At 34.3% G+C, this 20,069-nt stretch overlaps 2 protein-coding genes across 4 annotated transcripts in view; one reads left to right on the forward strand and one right to left on the reverse strand.

Annotated features, from left to right (window-relative positions):
• Positions 1–1,399: 1,399 nt before the first annotated feature.
• Positions 1,400–11,781, forward strand: LOC123529398 (translocon-associated protein subunit delta-like). Its single transcript, XM_045309725.2, has 6 exons — positions 1,400–1,556; positions 7,254–7,372; positions 8,123–8,203; positions 9,498–9,587; positions 10,114–10,179; positions 11,265–11,781. The coding sequence occupies exons 1-6, from the start codon at positions 1,493–1,495 to the stop codon at positions 11,370–11,372; spliced, it is 528 nt and encodes a 175-aa protein (XP_045165660.1). The 5' UTR covers positions 1,400–1,492; the 3' UTR covers positions 11,373–11,781.
• A 3,379-nt stretch (positions 11,782–15,160) lies between these two features.
• The window catches only part of LOC123529397 (sugar phosphate exchanger 3-like), a 54,712-nt gene continuing 49,803 nt past the window's right edge, over positions 15,161–20,069 (reverse strand). For 2 of the 3 annotated variants that reach the window (XM_045309723.2, XM_045309724.2), the window contains one exon: positions 15,161–19,583. In XM_045309723.2, the coding sequence (XP_045165658.2) occupies positions 19,392–19,583 (192 nt within the window). In that variant the 3' untranslated portion in view covers positions 15,161–19,391. The remainder of the gene's footprint in view (positions 19,584–20,069) is intronic. The other variant, XR_008366689.1, reaches the window with a different exon arrangement.

The following is a 20,069-nucleotide window of genomic DNA, read 5'->3' on the forward strand; positions in this document are numbered from 1 at the left end:
ATAATTAAGTTAATATATAGAACCTTCAGGCAATATTCTTACTTAATACTTAGAGCAGTATCAAATCAATATCTCATATGTAAGTTCAAAGGGTAGTTATTTTGCTAAAACGGTACAGACAGATTGGATAAAAGTTTTGGGACGTATTTGATCGTGTTGCAATAGCAATCTGTATTCCATCAAGCTGCCACAACAGATTGATTTCATTTTGTTATAGCTTTCGAAAATCATTAACCCTGCAAGCTTAAATGTTATAGCTCGTTACCCGAATATCATAGGCTTGTTTGAGAGCGGAATAAATCCAGTGAAAAATTTGAAGTCCTGCATTCTCGGGCATTTTAAAAACATTTAAGAACAATTTGTCCACTTCAGTTTTATATACAATATACCCCTTATTTGCATATTTTTATGAGCTCACCTAAAATAATAAAATTAAGTTTGCTTAAAGGTAAAATTCTTTGTTTCTTTGAGATAATTAACATAAATATGAATTATGTCGTGGCCGTATGTAGCAGCAGCCACATACACTTTGAATGCGGTCCTATTGTTGCCTTTTCAAAAGAACGTTTTCTTTCCTTCTTCTTTTCTTTCTTTTGTTAAGGATTTTCCGGTGGTGGTGTCCGGACCCCTCCGGATCCGCGCATTCAACATTAATTTACAAACCCAAGGAAACGAATTCACATATTTAGACTTCTTCGAAGGCTTGATTTCAAATCGTTTGTATATTTTGCTCTATTATGTGTTGTACACTTGTACATCTATTCATTCTTTCAAAATAATGGAAGCTAGGCGGACTAAGATTCAAATCACAATCCTCTACAAGATCTATCACAACTTAATCGACATCCAAGCAGATGCATCAGACAAAGGACTTCCATGACCAGATCTAGGCACCAAATTCAAAACTTTACAACTCTACCAACCATCTAGCAATCAGTTTAAATACAGCTTCTTTCTGAGACCCATCCGACAGCGGAACGCACTACCAGCCTCAGTTGCTGAGGCTCCCTCTTTGGCACACTTCAAGAGAGGGAGCTATCTACCAAACCCTCCTAAATGAGGACTTTCCTCCCGAGTTGTGGCATTTTCAATAGTATAAGACTCACGAGCTGTGCCGGCGGGGACACTTCCCTGGTAGCGCCACGCAGGCCGGAGTGGTCAGCACGTATAGTCTGAATGTCACAACTGGGCAATCTTTTACTTTTATTTCCTTACTTTTACTATATTGCACTTGTCCGAGTCTTTTCATACTTTACTTGCCATTTCTCTTTATCTTTTATTCTTGCACACCTTGATAGATGTAGATGTAGATATAGAAACACTGTTTTAGACAACAAAATATAAATAGAAGTACGAAAACAAGTATGACTGTAGACTGACTAGACTAGTGTAACCTTTATAGTACGGTACGGTACGGGCAGGAATAGGAGCAATTCTTGCACCGATCGGTTATCATCGGTCATTACCGTTTCACCGTTGCGGAAGAAGAAAGATGGAACTCGCCGGCAAAACAATTTTTGCATTCTGCATGGTACTGATGCCATTTATGGTATTTGGTAAGATATTCTCTTCTCAATTTCTTCAGTCACCATTTATGTCTTATCCTATTGATGATATTTCCTTCTTACTCGTTTTACCAACTGAGAGACGAGTGGAAAAATCTGCATACGTGGCAGTCCGATACACTTTAGGCAGATAGCCTGATACAGTGATAGGGCATCATCATGTCACATAGAATGTGAATAGTCTTAAAATTAAAAAAAGAAGCAACGCCATTTTCTTTTATTCCACGGAAGTGTTACTGGACAGGAAAAAGTAATTTTGAAGCCTTGTAGTGAATTTTGAAAAAAATGACATCACTCTCAGACAATCGACAGTCAACTCACCCATGGTCAGCTCTTCCCCATTTTCAAATGGTCTTTTCATCCCCCTTGACGATTTCAAATTGGTCATTTCTGCCCCTCTTGTTTACTTTTTTTATTGAACTTTGCTTGAAAATGGGTAATATGATTTTAATATGATGTCAATGTTGACACTGTTGTATGTGCTGACTTTTAACATCGGAAGTGTCTAGCCGTCCGGTAAACGGACCCCTAGCCTGTGTTCTAGTCGTCCGGTTACCGGACGGCTAGCAAATCCTCCAGGGATTTTCTAGTCGTCCGGTAATTGATTTCCTAATGCATAAGACATGATTTTATATAGTTTTTATGTTACTTACTTAAGATATCGATTCTTATCTGCAAATAAATTTTTGTGTAAATACATACTATAAACATTTACAATAAATCACTGCATTATTCAGCCGATAAAATGGAAGTTTGCCGAACTCAATAATGGCGAGATCGACGTGACATCACTTATTAAAATCTGTTCATCTGGAGGCTTTTATGGGAACGGAATTTTTAAATTTTAACAACTTTTTCACTGGATTTTCAAAACTAAAACAGTTTTTTAAGTACTTTCAAATTTTCATATTTCAGTATTCAAATATTTTTTAATGAATAACAGTTTTAAATGACATCTAATTTCAAAAGCGACAGCGTGATGTTCAAAACTTTAAGAAAAACAGTACGTAGTTGAGCGTTCATTAATCCATTTTATTTTGAAATAATAGACCATTTCACGAAGTATATGCGCATGCGCAAACTGATTACCGTTAATCCGTGAATTAACGTGATTAAACGATAAGACAAAAACTGGGGGCTAAGAGATAGATAGATAGGTTATGTACAGCGTGTTAAGTTTGAGACAGTTTTCTTCAATTTTGAATCGAACTACGTTGAGAATAAACAATGAAATAGTCTGTATAGCTGAACGCTTTACTTAAATGTCTTACGATAGCTGACCAACCGCTGCGTCTGTAGTTTATTGACAGGTGTAATGAGCGGGAATTTCAAACACAAGTTGCGTCCTTAATAACTTGTTTAATTAATAGCAAAAGCTGATCTTCACCCGATGTACAATTATTGAAAAGGTCAAATGCACACTTTTTACGCAAATGGCGTCGAAAAATCACGTTTTAGCCTAAATAGTTTTGATGTTGCTGTTTTTACAGCGATTAATTTAGTTTCGGGCGCCCATTTCAATCAAAAAGAAATTTATTTCATTTATTATAACAGGACCGTTGAAACCTATACGGTAATGTAATTTTCAAATATGTACTCCGACTATTCGCCGAAGGAATTCTTACTTAATGCAAAGACTATGCCAAAATCTTTCTACGAAATTATTATTTTCGAACGGAATGACTAAGTAATGTGTAAAAAAAAACTAAACTCATAATACAAATTTATTTTACTGTAAAATTAGAGATAAAATGCGGGGTCTCCGACTTTGTTTTCGCTGTATTGTCTTCAATTTTCCCCTACATTCTTTTCACGCGACATTTAGGGAAAAATAAAAACAACAACATAAATTGCATTTTAAGCGTACTTCAATTTTGTTAACAATTCTCCGATTTCTTTCTGATTTTTATTGTCACACTTGTATGCGTGAATGCATGTTACACACACAAAAAATGAAAAAATGATACTTTTTATTAAACATTTTACTGCTCGTTCTCTCCTCCATAGATTTTTAGAAATTTTCTGAAAATGATCCCGGGATGTTTTTGAATAGAATAAGATAACAAAACTCCTTGACTACCGTGTTTATTTTCACGCTACAGTGCTAAGAAAATTAGGAAGTTTAAGGAACTCTAAACATGTCTTTTCCCGCATTTTCCAACCAAGTTCATATTGTCTGTTTGTGGAATTTATTAATTTATTTGCAGCCTTTATTTTACGGCTTGTAGCGTTATTAAATAGTGGTTTTTGTTTTTTGTTTTTTGTTTTCGTATAAAGTTTAAGCCCATTTCAGCTGTTTCATAAATAACTAAATGCGGTTTTCTCCGGAATCTGGAGATGTTAGTTCGGGACCGACTTCCTACAGCACTGCATGAAGTGGGGAAGATGTAAATTTCTTACGGAGAGTACCTACTGGTTAGAAAGTATAAAACAGGTTGTGTAAGCAAACCGCCGTGACAAGGTTGTTGAGAAACGGCGTAAACCCAACACATAATGGACATCAAATGGATATATACAATAATCTATTTATTTCATGTCGGTAAATTTTTACGTCTGACATTAACTTCATGTCGTTTTGATTGTGCATATTTCGACCAACTTATAAGGGAATAATTATTGTTTGTTTAGGGTTATACACCCGTTTTCTTCAACATATTATTTATTTATTTTTTGCAAGCACTATACTATTTCTACAGTAACTTAAACTTGTCTCATTGATAAATAATACTTACGGATAGAGTGGCCGTACCAGACACCAAACATGTGATCGCTCGACTGACGGGCGAACGATCCAACCAGTGTGTATTTCGTTCCGGGCGGGGGTAAATTTTGACTAGATGAATTAGACAAAGACTATTTTTAAGAGTCATTTGTATTTGATGTTTCAAAACTGGAATTATTTTAAAATCTGAATTGCACGTATTTGTTAACAATGGTTTAAAAGGTTCATTTAAAAAGATGAATGTTAAATTGTGGGAAGGACTTATATACCGATCATTTGAAATAACTTAATAACTTGTAGCAAAGAAGTATTAAATACATTTTATAGCTCTTTGGTTGTAGCCTGACCCAACTGTTTTTTGTTTTTTTTTGTTTTTTGTTTGTTTTTTTTTCATTTTGTTATGTGTTAAAATGATATGCTTGTATTATTTTATGTATGAAACACAAAGCAGTCAAATATAATTATTAAAATAAGAAAATGAAGTGAGCATGTAATTGTTTAAACGCGAAAGTCCATTGTCGTTTGTTTTTTTTTTTTTTTGCCGTTTTTTTTTCTTTTTGTTAGTGCTTCTTTAAAACAGACTCTTAGTGGTGACACGGGTTCTAAATTTTTGCATAATATTCACGTTATTCAAATTTGATAAAAAAGAAATACACATACTGATAAAAACGGTGGATTCGATATAATTACGGTCAAATGCTGACAAAATCATAACCATATTTTTAGTCTAAACAGTCAGATAGGAGTTCAGTTTTCCTATGTCAATATCAGCCGAATCAATAAACCACTGAAGTGAAAACCCTTTTTCACCGATTTATGCATCAGGAAACTTTGTTGCAAAAATCGATAAATAACAGAAGAGCCCCCAGTTTTTCAAATCTCGTTGCGTCTCGAGAATTCTCGCTTAGAATGCGTCTACCGATCAAGACTTTTCCAATACTTAGACGCTTGCCGTGAAATGGTCTATTATAGTCAAAATTAATGAATAAATTGCTTTTTTAAGCTTTCCATTCTTCAAAAAATATATATATAATTGTGTTTTAATAATTAATGAGGCCGTTAGAAAAAAACCATCACTTTTTACAAAATAGCATATGGATGTTCGGCGATCAATGCTTTATCACTTCTAAAAATAGAATGTTAACGGATTGTAAACAAACACGATCTCTTGCGTTTAATCGACTGAAAAATCAGGTAAGTATTGACATTTTAAGTAAATAACATTTAAAACTATATAAAATCATTACTTATTCATTAAGAAATCAATTACCGGACGACTAGATAATCTCGTGAGGATTTGCTAGCTGTCCGGTAACCGGACACGACTAGAACGCAGGCTAGCTAGGCGTCCGGTTACCGGACAGCTAGACACTTCCTTTAACATCAGGTTTTTTATTCCCCTTAAAAGGGCCTTTGCCGAGTTACTGAGCTATTTTTTCCCCAAAACACAGGCTTGGGGCCCCTTCCTCTCCTGGTACAAGAAATCCCCGAGTTACATGTTTATAACAGTAAAGGTAATCTTTACTTACATCATTATATATGTTTATGTCCAGGGCTTTCCATCCATATATAACAGAGGCCTATAAAAGGCCTCTTCCCAATCCAAAAATAAACTATTTTTTCCCAACTGTGGCAGAAATATTTCCCAAAATGCAAGGTAAGATTTCCCAAAATCATGCAACAGACAGTTAAGATTGTGTTTACATTTTAGTATTTCCACAGGAAGCGTCTGTCTGGTATCGATTTTTTATCGCACAATAGCCTAACAGCGCACAGAACAACGTGTGACACATTGCCAGTCTAGTACGTTAAAATCCATGGCCTGGATTTTAGTCCATGTTTCAGGGGAGATAAATTTGCCTAGTCTTTCGGTGTTAACTTCCGGTTGATAATTTTTCCCAAAATGGACAGTTATCGCGCATAAATTTCCCAATTTGAAAGGCCAAGACCTCTTCCCAATTTCCTGATGAAAAGCCCTGATGTCGCTAATTGATAATCAGTTAATATGCTGTTTTGTAACATTTCTTTCATTCTTATTATAAATCTATAACAATCATTGTATTTACTACATGTATCAGCTATTTTCTAAAGTTTTCAGGGATTTCCCTTGGATTTTCCAGATGGGGTCTCGGGACTCCCACACTTGCCAGTTTGGGAGTCCTGGATGACTTTTGGGGGTCCCCAATTATAATTTTATATGTAATGATATTTTTGCTAATATTTTTATTCATCCTACCCCGTTAATTACCTTTTTGTATGATTTATATCATCTCAAAATTCCAAGAGTAAATCTTGGATTATTCAAATTATGCTCCTGAGGTGAAAAGAGGCCCCACCTCGGAGTCCCAAGTTTTACATAGACTCGTATCTATATAGGAAAAACCTTTAAAAAATTCTTGCCTGGGGACACTTGTATAGGAGTTATATAGGAAAAAATAATTATCTGATCATAATTATAATTACCTAATGAGTCAATGACCCCAAGTGATAAGGTGTCACTTGACTGTGACCTTGACCTACTGACCTACTTTCTTGTTTTTTAAGATACAGCCTTGAAATTTGGATGACTTATACAGTTTTGCACAACGATCGTAACACTGACTTTCAGTGACCATGAATGTGACCTACTTTCTTAATATTTTAGCATCAGTCTGACATTTGAAACATGTGGCACATATTACTCAGGTGAGCGATCCAGGGTCATCATGACCCTCTTGTTTCTTTTCTTTTTGATTTTGTTTTCTCGCATCTAAGCATTTAAGAGCTTGAAAACCCATATCGAAATTAGACCAACGTCGCTGCTGATTTTGATAACCTGAAAATAATTAATTCAGTTACAAAGGGAGTTTATCACCAACATTTTAATAAAAGCAGGTCACGTCTGTGTGCAGTGTCAGAACCAAATCACTTTTAATGAAGAATTATCTCCATTGCTTCTTTACAACAACTAAATTCTATGTTTTTAGGTGATTCTTGTGTGGACCCTAAAGTGAAGTCAAAAGTGTATACAACAACAGAAGCTACCTCATCAATGGATACAGTTTTCATAGTACAGTTTTCAGTAACATGCAAGAATGGTCTTGAGGTAAAATAGAAGAATTCCACACATTATCTATAAACTTGTATAGATCATAGGTCAGGAGTCCCTGTTCCTGCAACTAAAATAACTACAATTCAGATAGGAGTCCTGTGTATGGGTGCTTTACACCTAGCATGCTGAGAACCAGGGAAGCTTCAAGAATGGAAGCACCTTTGGGATTTTGCACTGGCCTCCCAAGTACTATAACATACTACTTATGAGTACTTACATACTTCATGTATTTTGTGAAGGAGTCGACCATACATGGTTATCAATGGAAAAAAAACAATATACATAAAATACACACACTCACTGTAGCACAGAAGTGTGAGCACTTGTTTCAGAAGTGGAAGGAAGTGGGTTCAAACCCCACTGATTATTGAATTCTTCATACAAAAACACTTATAGTCTAAATTGAGAAAATTGTCTACAAGTCTGCTCAGTAAGTGTCAAAAGTAAAATGTTGGAGTGACAGGCATATTTTGTGACAGTTTACTTTTAATATGAACTGTTTCATATTTATGAAAAAACAGCTGTTTGTTTATTCAATATACTTGTACCAGCTGTTTGTTTATTCAGTATACATGTACCTGTAAGTTTCCCCTTGAGATGGACACATCCTTATTCCTTGTTAACAAAAAAAAACAGACACAAAGTCTAATAATTTATGTCAGATTAATTAAAATTAATGGTAATATAGCAAATACCTTTATGTTGCTGCTGTACTGATATGTGATATTGGTATTCACTTTTCAGGATCTAACTTTGTTTGCTGACATCAGCGGAAAGACTCTAGCTGTGACCAGAAATGACGAGAACACAGACTTCAAGTATCAGGTGTGTACATCTTGCTCAATGTCTGATATTGCAGAACATTTCTGTCAGTCCCTATTGTTAATTTTTATACACCCATGAAATGGGATGTATAATGTTAACACTTGTATCTCAACTTTGATAACCAGGTGGTTTGTTCCAGGGTCTCTAGCCCTTGGATTACAAAAAAATTTGCAAAAATTGAGTGTCCACTCCCTGGGGTAGTTTCTACATAGTGTTCATCAAACATGGTCACAATATTTATTGGCATAAAATCTATGCCAGTTTTGAGAATTATACAGATTGTCCCCGTGGCTTTGGAGTTACAGCCCTTGAATGACTCAAAATTGCAAGCATTGACGGTGCGCTGTCTCTGTCCACAAGCTTGAGCAGTTCTTACCCAATAATCACCGGACTGGGTCACAATGTTAATGGGCATAATATGTTATCAAAGTTTAATCATCATCTGGATTGTCCTAGTGGCTCTGGACTGATGGCCCTAGAATTCTTAAAAATTGTGAAAATTGACAGTGGCTGCTCCAAAGAATAGTTCTTATCCAGTGTTCACCGAACTTGGTCACAGTGTTTATTGTGCATTATATCTCGGAAATGTTCTATAAGCAGCCAGATACTGTGAAATCATTAATATTCGTGGGGGACTAATTTTCTTGGATTTCGTGGTTGAGTCAATCTACGAAATTTAAGCCCACCAAACATGTAAATTTTCCATTCATTTTATGTTCAGAAGTTGAAATCCACGAATTTGTATCTCCATGAAATTGCCATTTTAACCAAAACCACGGAATTCCATGCCCACGAAATTAAATGATTTTACAGTAGTCTGTTCAATGAGTAGGAAATAACCGACACAATGTTAGTTTTAAAATATACTGTTTGTTTTTATTATCAGATCATTTGATTGATACAGAACATCTAGGCCTTTGATATTTTGTATGAATCGAATGTATAGCCAGTTATGTGGAGAACTGGAACTGGTTATGTGAAGACAAGTTACGAGATACCTTACTTAGATTTAAAGCAGTACTGTTCTACCTGTACATTGCTGATCCTTGTGGGTTTGTTTAAACAAACAACTACGTGGGATACAGCTTTGTTTGGCTGCTCTAGTGTCAGTTTTATGTTTGATGCAGGTATTGCACTCGGCACTTCTTGCTTGCAGCTGTACATAAATGACTTTCTTGCTTGCAATCAACTGTCATTTTTAAACTGTTTTAGAATCTGTAATTATTTGATCGTATCAGTCTGCCACAAAAGCAATTTGTGTAATTTATGGCTACGTTCTATATATGTTTTACAGGTGAGCTTTAGTGATGAAAACAAAAATTTACCCTCTGGAAAGTACGATTTGAAATTTTACGATGAAGATGGATACTCAAGTTTGAGAAAGGTTTGTTATTTGTTGTTTTATCTGTCCACGAAATATAATCCAGACAAAACTTCAATTAATTCTGGTATTAAATATTGAAATCAGCAACATTATATCCCAACTATATACTGTGAAATCATTAATATTCATATGGGAAAATTTTCATTGACTTGAGCGAGTTGATCTGCCAATTTTAATTTCGACAGACATGTAAATTTCCCATTAATTTTATGTTCCTAAGTTGAAATACAAGTTTTCATATACATTTGTATACATAAATAGCTATTTCTGTCAAAATTACATGTTTGTGCCCATGAAATTGAATGGTTTCATAAGTTGCTTTGACCGAAACCACATAGAATTAAATGGTTTTTACAATGTAGATATAGAATTCTTAGACTTGAAAGTCAAGCAGCTCATTATAAAGTTATACTAGGTTGTTGATATTGAAAATACATTAGAAAGTTATTGATAGATGTTTAGCTGTTTTTATTAGTGTTTTAAAAGTAGTAGTTCTCTTTTTCACTTTGTTGTTTAATATTTTCAGGCTCAGCGCAGCGGAGAAAATGTGGCATCAGTTAAGTCATTGTTCACCATTCCAGTAAACCATCCTGTAAGTTCACATTTACAGCAATATATAATGTTGGTTTGTTAAAGTGCACGATTGAAGTGTCTTTCACAAGTGAACACCAGATGCAGTATTTTTATAAATGACATAGGCACACATGAAAGTGTAAGATCTGAAGTTCACGAGTGAAAGATAATACAATATTACATAGAAAACAAAATAACATTCTTTTATTCCTTTTTCAGTGGTAACCAAATATTGCATATATTTGATTTTTTTTTTCACTGTGAAATTATCAGCTATGTCATTTGATATTTCAGTAATTTGCTGAAAACACAAAAAGTATGAACTAGAGTATTGAGAAGACATTCTCAACTTATCTTTACATGTACTTTTATAAATTTGATTAGTTTTTGCATTGCTTTTATTTAAATATTGGATGTTTTTTGTGTGTATTTATATGGGTATAAACTACATTTGCATTTCTGGCAATTTCATAAATCACACTACAGAAGCTTTCTACAGTATTCCATATTTTGTTCAGTAGAAAATCAGATGCGTGTATTTCCAGTGTCCTCGTTGGTCAGATGTTTCTGTCTACATTTCCAGCTACATAAAATTTACAACTGCTGCCAATACAGCTATCTTGTAGTGAACTAAATGTATTTTAACAGAATGTTGTTAAAATCTCTGTATTACTCCAAAAGTGAAATGCTTAATTTCCATTTTCTGTAAAATCTTTTTATTTCGTGGGCATGAAGTTTCATTGTTTTGGTCAGAACAGCAATTTCATGGGGATATGAATTCGTGGATATTAACTTTTGAACATAAAATGAATGGGAATTTTACTTGTTCGCTGGGATTAAATTTCGTGGATTGACTCAACCACGAAAATTAGTCCCCCACGAATATTAATGATTTCACAGTATTCAGACTATTGTTGACATTGCTACTTCATAGCAGATGACATCTAGACCGTTCTACCTAGCAGCTTATACTTTCTGCTTGTCAGCCTGTACATTTTATTATTTAACATATGTACTCCATTTTAAATAGCAACTTTTATGAATGCCTTTGGCTTAGGAAAGGGAAGAACGATTTACACTAACTGTATAATGTTACTATTTCAGGGTGTATGGAAGGGACAGATGGTACCTAGCGAATTTGTAGCGTTAGCAGTATCAGCAGCAGTGTTTTATTTTGCATACAGTACCAGAGCAAAGCTTCAATCCTCGTGAAAATATCAACAGCGATAAAATTATTTTTTTATATTTAATTGATTGATAAAAATGTGGTTTTTTTTAAACTTAGGCTTCAGTTATCTCAGATGAGAAACAAAATATTCCAAAGAGCTAATTTGCAAAGAACTGAAGTTGATGAAACTGGACTAAAAAAACCGACTCCTCAATTTGAAAGAAGTATTACAAGACTCTTCACTTCATCCAACATTTTGTATTTAATAGTCATTAGATTTTTATACATTTATGCATTGTATTTAAAACCTTCATGTACATGTATACATATTGTTATTTCTGTAATACGAGTCCACCCAATGTTTCTTTTTGAGTGAATTTGAGAGAGAAAAAACGCCTGGAATGTTGAGTAAATGTAAATGTTTTTAGGAATAAATGTTTTGTAGAAACGAAAGTTTTTATTCGATTATTTAAACCTGTCTTGCAAACTCGGAAAGTAGTTAGTACATCCGGGATTTCAAGTAGTCCTACTTTTTAAGTCTGTTCCTAATTTTTTCCTACTTTTTAAAAAAAAAAACTAAGACTTTTTTTATTTAAAGAAGAAATATGTTAACAAATGTTAGTTTACTTGTAGAATGAATTTTGTTACACTATATAAGGACTGATGGTATACTGGTGAGACTTGCTATGTACAATTGGACCTCGGGGCATCATATGTGACTGACCTTATATATCAGGCCCGAATCTAGCGCCTTGCCAAGGGGGGCCTGTGACCCCCCGGTTGCTGAGAAGTGATCTATACTCCTTGAAGTTGCACCAAACTACAATTTGGCAAAGAAATAATACTTTCTCAAAATTTAGACCCAAAATGCACCAGAGGCCACCATTTCATACCTATATTTAAAAATTTTCCAGGAGTAGAACCTCCTGACCCCCTAAAATGAGGGGGTATCCCTCCAGTATCTCAAATTTTTGACAAAAAAATGCACCAGAGGTCACCATTTCATACCTATATTTCAAAATTTTCCAGGGAGAGAGCCCCCTGAGCCCTCTAAAATGATGGGGATATCCCCTCCCATACATGCAAGTTGTCCAGTTCAGTTTGCTGAAATTGTTTTTTTCCTGCCTTATAAAGTACAGTGTTTCAAGTTCAATAACAATACATAAGTTTGTGATTTTAATACTTAACCAGTTGTAAATATCCTGTGTCATTTTTGCCAATTTTTATAGCTCACCTATTTTGTCCGTCATCCGTCCGTTGACAATTTCTTGTGAACACGACAGAGACCACATTTTGCAATGGATTTTAGTCAAACTTGCACAGACCTTGTATTAGCATAATATCTTAGTTCCTTTCGAAAACTGGCCAGATCCCATCATGGGTTTCAGAGTTATGGTCCCTTAAAGGGCAAAAATTTGCTATTTTGACTTTTGCAGCAATATAGACTTCAATTATGGTTTGATTTGATACAAACTTGCAAAATATCTTAAGCAGCAATATATCTTGAATTCCATGATGAATCCGTCAGATCCAATAATAGGTTCTGGAGTTAGGCCCCTGAAAGAGCCAGAATTAGTTAGTTCTTACCTTGTGAACACGATAAAGTGACATTTTACATTTGATTTTAATCACACAACTTGTCACAATAAGATCTTGGTTCCTTTCGAACACCGGCTACATTCCATCATGGGTTCTAGAGTTACTGCCCCTGAATGGGGCAAAATTTTTCTATTTTGACCCTTTCAGCCATATAGTCTAGGTTTCATTTATGCTTTGATTTGATACAAACTTGCACAGAATGTTTATCTTGATGATCTCTAGGCCAAGTTCGCAACTGGGTCATGTGGGGTCAAAAACTAGGTCACCAGGTCAAATCAAAGGAAAAGCTTGTTAACACCCTAGCTGCCACATTTATGACCCTATCTTCATGACACTTGGTCAGAATGTTTATCTTGATGATTCCTAGGCCAAGTTCGAAACTGGGTCATATGGGGTCAAAAACTAGGTCACCTGGTCAAATCAAAGGAAAAGCTTGTTAACACTCTTGAGGCCACATTTATGACCCTACCTTCATGAAACTTTGTCAGAATGTTTATCTTGATGATTCCTAGGCCAGGTTTGAAACTGGGTCATGTGGGGTCAAAAACTAGGTCACCCACTCAACTTGTTAACATTCTGTGGGCCATATTTATGACCCTATCTTCATGAAACTTTGTAAGAATGTTTTTCTTGATGATTCCCATGCCAAGTTCGAAGCTGGGTTATATGGGATCAAAAGCTAGTTCACCACTCAAATCAAAGGAAAAGTTTGTTAACACTGTAGACGCCATATTTATGACCCTACATGAAACTTGGCCAGAATGTTTATCTTGATGATTCCAAGGCAAAGTTTAACAGGTGAGCGATATAGGGTCATCATGACCCTCTTGTTAATTATTGAGGATCTCCATGGTTAAGATCGCCGACTTCAAAACATCTGCCCCTCAACAATGCGAGTTTTGAACCACTTTGGGCCTAGAATTCTACATGTCAGGAAGGCAACCTGCTTGTTTACCAAAGGCTGGTGGTTCTACCACAGGTGCCCCATGTGATGAAATAGTACCTGGAGGTGCACCTTAGGGTTTTCCTATACCATGAAAAGCTGGGGAAGCATCATAATTTGTTAGTGTGATGTTTAACCCAACAAAGACATTCCTAACTAAAACTATAAAATGCGCCGATTATAAATTGAGGCTGTTTTGTTTAAAAATACTCCCGTATTGAAGCCAAGACATTATCCTCCCACTCGGAAGCATTCATTATAAATTGTACTTGTTCCCTGCTTCCGAAGTTTAGGAAAAAAGTAGCTATTGAATCTTGATACCTGCTATTCTCATAAGATGAGTAAGTCTTTTCAGTTCAGTAAAAGTATTTATTTAAAATATCCACTAGTGACTGACAATTCATTAATATGTCTCTGTTTTAAAATGTCATTATAATTTAATGTAATCCTGGCAGCGACCTATTTTAGAAATTTTGATTTATAAAACATTAATGGGCCTTGATGGCCCTAACTTGCTATCCACAGAAATGTATGTCGCACAAAAATCTTTTCTATTTTTAGCTATGGCAGCCCCAAAAAGGGGCCAATGATGCTACAGACCCAAGTTTGATGAACCTTCCTCAAGTGGTTCACGAGGTCAGTAATTTGAACAAAATTGGGAGAGGACATTTACAAGGGTGCTACATACCAAGTATGGTGATGATCTTAGTTCTTTAAAGGTTATATTTTTTAGCTCTAGCAGCCCCTGAAATCAACAAAACCATTTGAAAACATCTGAGACGATCTTACAAGAATGCTTTTCATGAACCGCTGGATGGATTTTCATCAAACTTGGTCCTTGAACAATTTATTTATTTATTTGGGTTTTACGGCGCACCAACACAGTATAGGTTATATGGCGCCAAACAGGACTACAAATTTTGGTTTCACATCTCATTTACATCGAAATAAAAACATGAGGTATGGAATCAAAATTTGCATACCTGCTGGAATCGCAGAGTTACTGCAAAACCAAGTGTTAAGACCATCTAGGTAAATGATCAAACAAGGTACATTTCTTTTATATCATTTTGAAATCACACATACATATAAGGAAAAGTGACCATGCTGGTAAACACTGGAAAATTTCTATCAAGTTCTTTTGAAATATGACCAGTGATTCCCAAGCAGGCTTTGAAATGTTTTCCATTCCACTGCCATGTTAACCAGCATTTTGCATGGAATAAAATTCTTGACCATCCAAGGAACATCAAGGCCACTGAAGACTTGAATTCAAAAAGAACATGTACATACAAAATAGAAGTTTATTCATTAAACATAATACACGAGTTAAGATATACAAATGTGAATAAATACAGAGTACATACAACCAGCCATAAAATAAATCAAAAATGAAATGTTAAAAGTGACACGGAAGAAAATAGAAACAATAATACAATTGGAGTGCAGACATATGTATCACAGGAGAATAATAAGCAATGAAAAAATTCTCCTCACTTGTGACACTTTAAAAAATATGACAATTTTGATTAATCAAGGGCTATAACTCTGGTCTTACTGAAGCAAAATTCAACCAAGATGTTGAGACTTAGTCAATTTTTTATCACAGAAGATTACAGGGTAACCAAAATGAACAAGCGCTACATTTAATGATTTTCAGCTTAACTTGTCAAATTTAGGCACATTGGTGAGGAATGCATAATCATTATAACAAAGTCAGAAGTTGTATCAACTCGTATCACAGCTGAAAATTAGCAACCTTTGATAATGGTGACAGGCACAGTTTGCCTCAGTGCTCTGAGGTGCTTTAGTTGCTTAGACTAGTTTACTATGGTCAGTACATGAAAACTTCACTTCTGTCGAGTTAAAGGTAATGCCCTTGCATTATTAACCATAAACTTAAAAGAGTCGTAATGACTACGGTTTAAAGTGGCTTTAACACTTTTTGATATGAACATAAAAAATATTAATTTCTTGCTATACTTTATATTTGTCATAGACATAACTGAAAGTATTAATGAATCCATTCTTTTTTATTACCTCCCTTTATGGAACTAACAAATTAAGTTCATATGCAACATTTAAGGTAGTGCTTGTCTACCTATGTAAGCTGGTTTGTGCTCTATCTAGAACACTATCTGTTTTAACATATAGTTTAAAGGGCAAGAAATGCCTGACAATGAGTTAATTTTACATGAAAGCCATCCTCAAGCCTTTCATAATGCTGAAAGAATTTTTAAAATCGGACCACTATTGAAAAAGATATGGAAGTTTGAAATTTAAGAAAATGGCTGTCTGATCATGGAGGCAGTCATTTTAGTGTGTTTATGACGTCATTTACACACTGCTTAATTCTATAACCTTTTAAATAGATTTATTTGATATGTTTCTTGAGTGTAAGATGTAAAACATGGTAGTTTCTTTCATTATGGCAGGAAAAAGTTGAGAAATTACTTTACAGAATTTAGTAAATACATTGCAATTATGTATCTAAAAATTTAATAAATCTGCCATTTTGTTTCTTGTTACCATGGAAACAAAATGGCCACCATTTTGATAAAATATTTAAATGCTCATAACTGTGTCACTTTTAAGCTGATTTTGAAAATTCTTTCACTTCTTTAAATGATTTAAGAAATCCTAGTAAACTGAATTAGCATAAGAACAACACTGCCTTTTCCTTTAAAGCTTTAATAAATATTAAAACACAATACTTATGTTTGTGCCAGTATCTTTTAAATTGCTAAATCAACAACCATTAAGTTTTATATACATTTTAAAAGATCAATTCTTAATGACATGTAAAATGTTATAGCAAAATTGAATAATGGAATCACATAATAAAATTAAAAGCTCAACCCATTTTGAAAAAGTCATAAAATATGAATTCATAAATATACTGCATTTTTTACGTAACATTTACATATTGATAAGGTAAATAACACATTTTGTTTTCGAATTGCATTTCTGAAGGTAGATGCAAGCTAATTATTCCGACATGAACTTCTGTGAGACTGTGATTTGACCCTATTAAGGTCTAAGGGAGGTAACTCAACAGTAGACAATTTTAACAATACATGTATGAACAAGAAACGTGGCAATGCCACAAAACCAGGTTTTCAACGCTTTTCATAAGAATAAACAAGAGTGCCAGAATGTCACAATATACGCCCGTCAAAGCAAATTTCTTTACTCTAGCACCTGTATTTGCAGATGTAATTTTAATTTTGTGGTTGTTTAGTAATCATTGTAATTCTTTTGTTTTTCTAAGTCCACAAAAAAACTCCTTACCAGGTAGAGATACCTTAAAATACACCTAAAATTAGAAAGTAACAACTATGTTGTACCACAGAAAAGTGGTCTTGGTTTTTCCCTACGGTCAATTATAAAAAAGTTACAATATAAGTTATTTATAGTAACAACTAAGGGAAGTTAATCTTAAAAAAAAAAAAAAAAAAAAAATACAAAAAAAAAAAAAAAAAATGTAAGTCCACACAGAAATCCTTACCAGGTAGAGATTGGTCAAAATACACCTCAAAATTGGATGTAACATGCATGTTGTACTACAGAAAAGTGGTCTCGATTTTTCCCTACATCTAGTAATGAAAAAGTTACAATATAAGCTATTTATAGTAACAACAAAGGGAAGTAATTCTAAAGAAGGGAACTGCGCAAGACACTTCGTCTCATGATGGTGTATAATTGTGCCAAGTTACATCAAAATCCCTCTATGCATGAAGAAGATATGCTCCGGAAAAAGTTTCCATTCTTGTATCCTTTGATCTCTAAGTGTGACCTTGACCTTAGACCTAGGGACCTGGTTCTTGCGCATGACACTCCGTCTCATGATGGTGAACAATTGTGCCAACATTCATCAAAATCCCTCCATGCATGTAGAAGATATGCTAACCCTAACCCTAACCCTATTTTTAGTAACAATGACCTTAACCTTGATCCCAGAAACCCCAAAATCAATCCCAAGCTACAACTTTATATAAGTTTTCTATACACCAAGTTTCATCATGATAGCTCATTCCTAAGTTAAGTTATTGACCAGAAACCCTTTTTCTATTTTAAGTAACAGTGACCTTGACCTTGACCCCAGAAACCCCAAAATCAATCCCAGCCTTTGTCTTGATATAAGCTACATACATACCAAGTTTTATTCAAATATCTTTACCGAAACAAAAGTTATTGACCGGAAACCCTTTTTCTATTTTAAGTAACAGTGACCTTGACCCCAGAAACCCCAAAATCAATCCCAGCCTTTGTCTTGATATAAGCTACATACATACCAAGTTTTATTCAAATATCTTTACCGAAACAAGTTATTGACCGGAAACACCAGTTTGACGCCGCCGCCGCCACCGCCCGCCCGACCGACATCTACCCAAATCTAATAACTCAGGTTTTCAATGAATATTTAAGACTTTAATGCTATTTTCTGTGTATTAATGGGAAGCAACTAGGAATTCTTTAACAATTTACAAGAAGTCCCACTATGATTTAAACCCGTCTAAACGCACATAAAATAGCATTCAATTCTTATAATTACTGGTACATTTTATACAGTAGCTTGCTACAAAAATAAGTGGTTTGCTTTCCACGAGTACCAGAAATTTTACTTTTTAAACATGTGGTATGGTCATAAAAGATAAGATGACTTAAATACTTTTTGGTGAAATTTCTCTACAAAATACAGAAAAAAATCATTTAAAGTAAAGCCAAATTTCAGGAATGTGTTTCTATTTCATGCAATCAGTTAAATATACTGGCAAAAATTCTAGAATGGACTGGTCCACCATCAATTTGGGCAATACCATTTCTTATTCAAAGGGTGTTCACTGAAAATTTACTGACTGAATAGCGAACAGTGCTGACCATGATCAGCCTGGCAGGCTGATCATGGTCTGCACTGGTCGCTAAGGCTGAATCAATTGCCGCCAGCAGGCTAAAGATTAAATATACTGGCAAAATTATATGCTTTAAAAGATTTGTTAAGTGTACATTAACATACTATGTACATAAACTATAATACAACAGATCTCTATTCTAAAACAAAATTTCTTTACATAAACATGCTAAAAAAATGAAAATGAGTAAACTTCATTCATTTTAAAAATAAATATCAATCACAATAAAAGTTGATTTAAAAAAATCATAATAAACTAAAAGAACTTTGGTCCTTTTTTTAAAAAAAAAAGTATTCTTCATAGATAGATAGTGTTATAACTATTCTTTTTAAAAGAAAAAGAAACCAAAGATAAAAAAATGTGAATTTGTACCTTCTATATACAACAAAGCAACTGATAAAACAAAGAAAAAAGATAAGATGACAGTTGGTAATTTCTATGCAATTTCGTATTCTCATCTGCTATTACGGCATAGTTCTGCCACAAATGTAGCTCATTTGTAACACCCAGAGAATGCCAAAATATCATACGGAGAAAATATGCAACAGAACGGAAATAACAGATAGACATTACAGCCCGCTACCTTCAAACCCAAATCACAAAGTGTGTCAATCTTCCAGCACTTCTATATCATCATCAGGATCACTGTTCACTGATATTGCACTTCTTTTTGACTTTGTTAGGTGAAAACCACAATACCAACTATACGAGTATTTTCTACAACAGCCCCTAATACTTCTGTAGCATTCCGGAACCTCTCGCACAAACAGTGGAACAATGCAGAAAATTGTCAACCCAGTCTAGAATGTAAATAACAAACCATACAAATAATCATCAGCTGATAGGAAAGTCCCCTACTGGAAGGCACTTAAGTTTCTCGACTGCAGTATAACATAATGAACTGATATCTGTCAATAATGTATAAACAATATTGTACTATATATACAATATGTTATAACAAAACACTTGGATTAAAATTTTGTATATAGAAAAACCTATAGTTGTTTTCATATAGCATTTTTTTGGCCGATTATCAAAAAAGGTATCATATAAGTTATTTATAGTAAAAAAAAAAAAAAAAAAAAAATATTTGTAAGTCCACATAAAACTCTTTACCAGGTCAAAATACACCTAACCTAAAAATTGGATGTAACATGCATGTTGTACCACAGAAAACTGGTCTCAATTTTTCCCTACGGCTTGTAATAAATAAGTTACAATATAATCTTTTTATAGTAACAACCAAGGGACATAATTCTAAAAACAAGAGTGCCTCATGGTGGTGA

Source organism: Mercenaria mercenaria, chromosome 13 (assembly GCF_021730395.1).
Source record: "Mercenaria mercenaria strain notata chromosome 13, MADL_Memer_1, whole genome shotgun sequence".
Taxonomy (NCBI): Eukaryota; Metazoa; Mollusca; class Bivalvia; order Venerida; family Veneridae; genus Mercenaria; species Mercenaria mercenaria.

What these genes read in the sequence shown, in the direction of transcription:
- LOC123529398 (XM_045309725.2), top strand. Translation starts at nt 1,493, where the DNA reads ATGGAACTCGCCGGCAAAACAATTTTTGCATTCTGCATGGTACTGATG. An exon ending in CATGCAAGAATGGTCTTGAG is followed by an intron (nt 7,373 to 8,122) that starts GTAAAATAGAAG and finishes TTCACTTTTCAG; the next exon opens with GATCTAACTTTGTTTGCTGA. An exon ending in ACACAGACTTCAAGTATCAG is followed by an intron (nt 8,204 to 9,497) that starts GTGTGTACATCT and finishes TATGTTTTACAG; the next exon opens with GTGAGCTTTAGTGATGAAAA.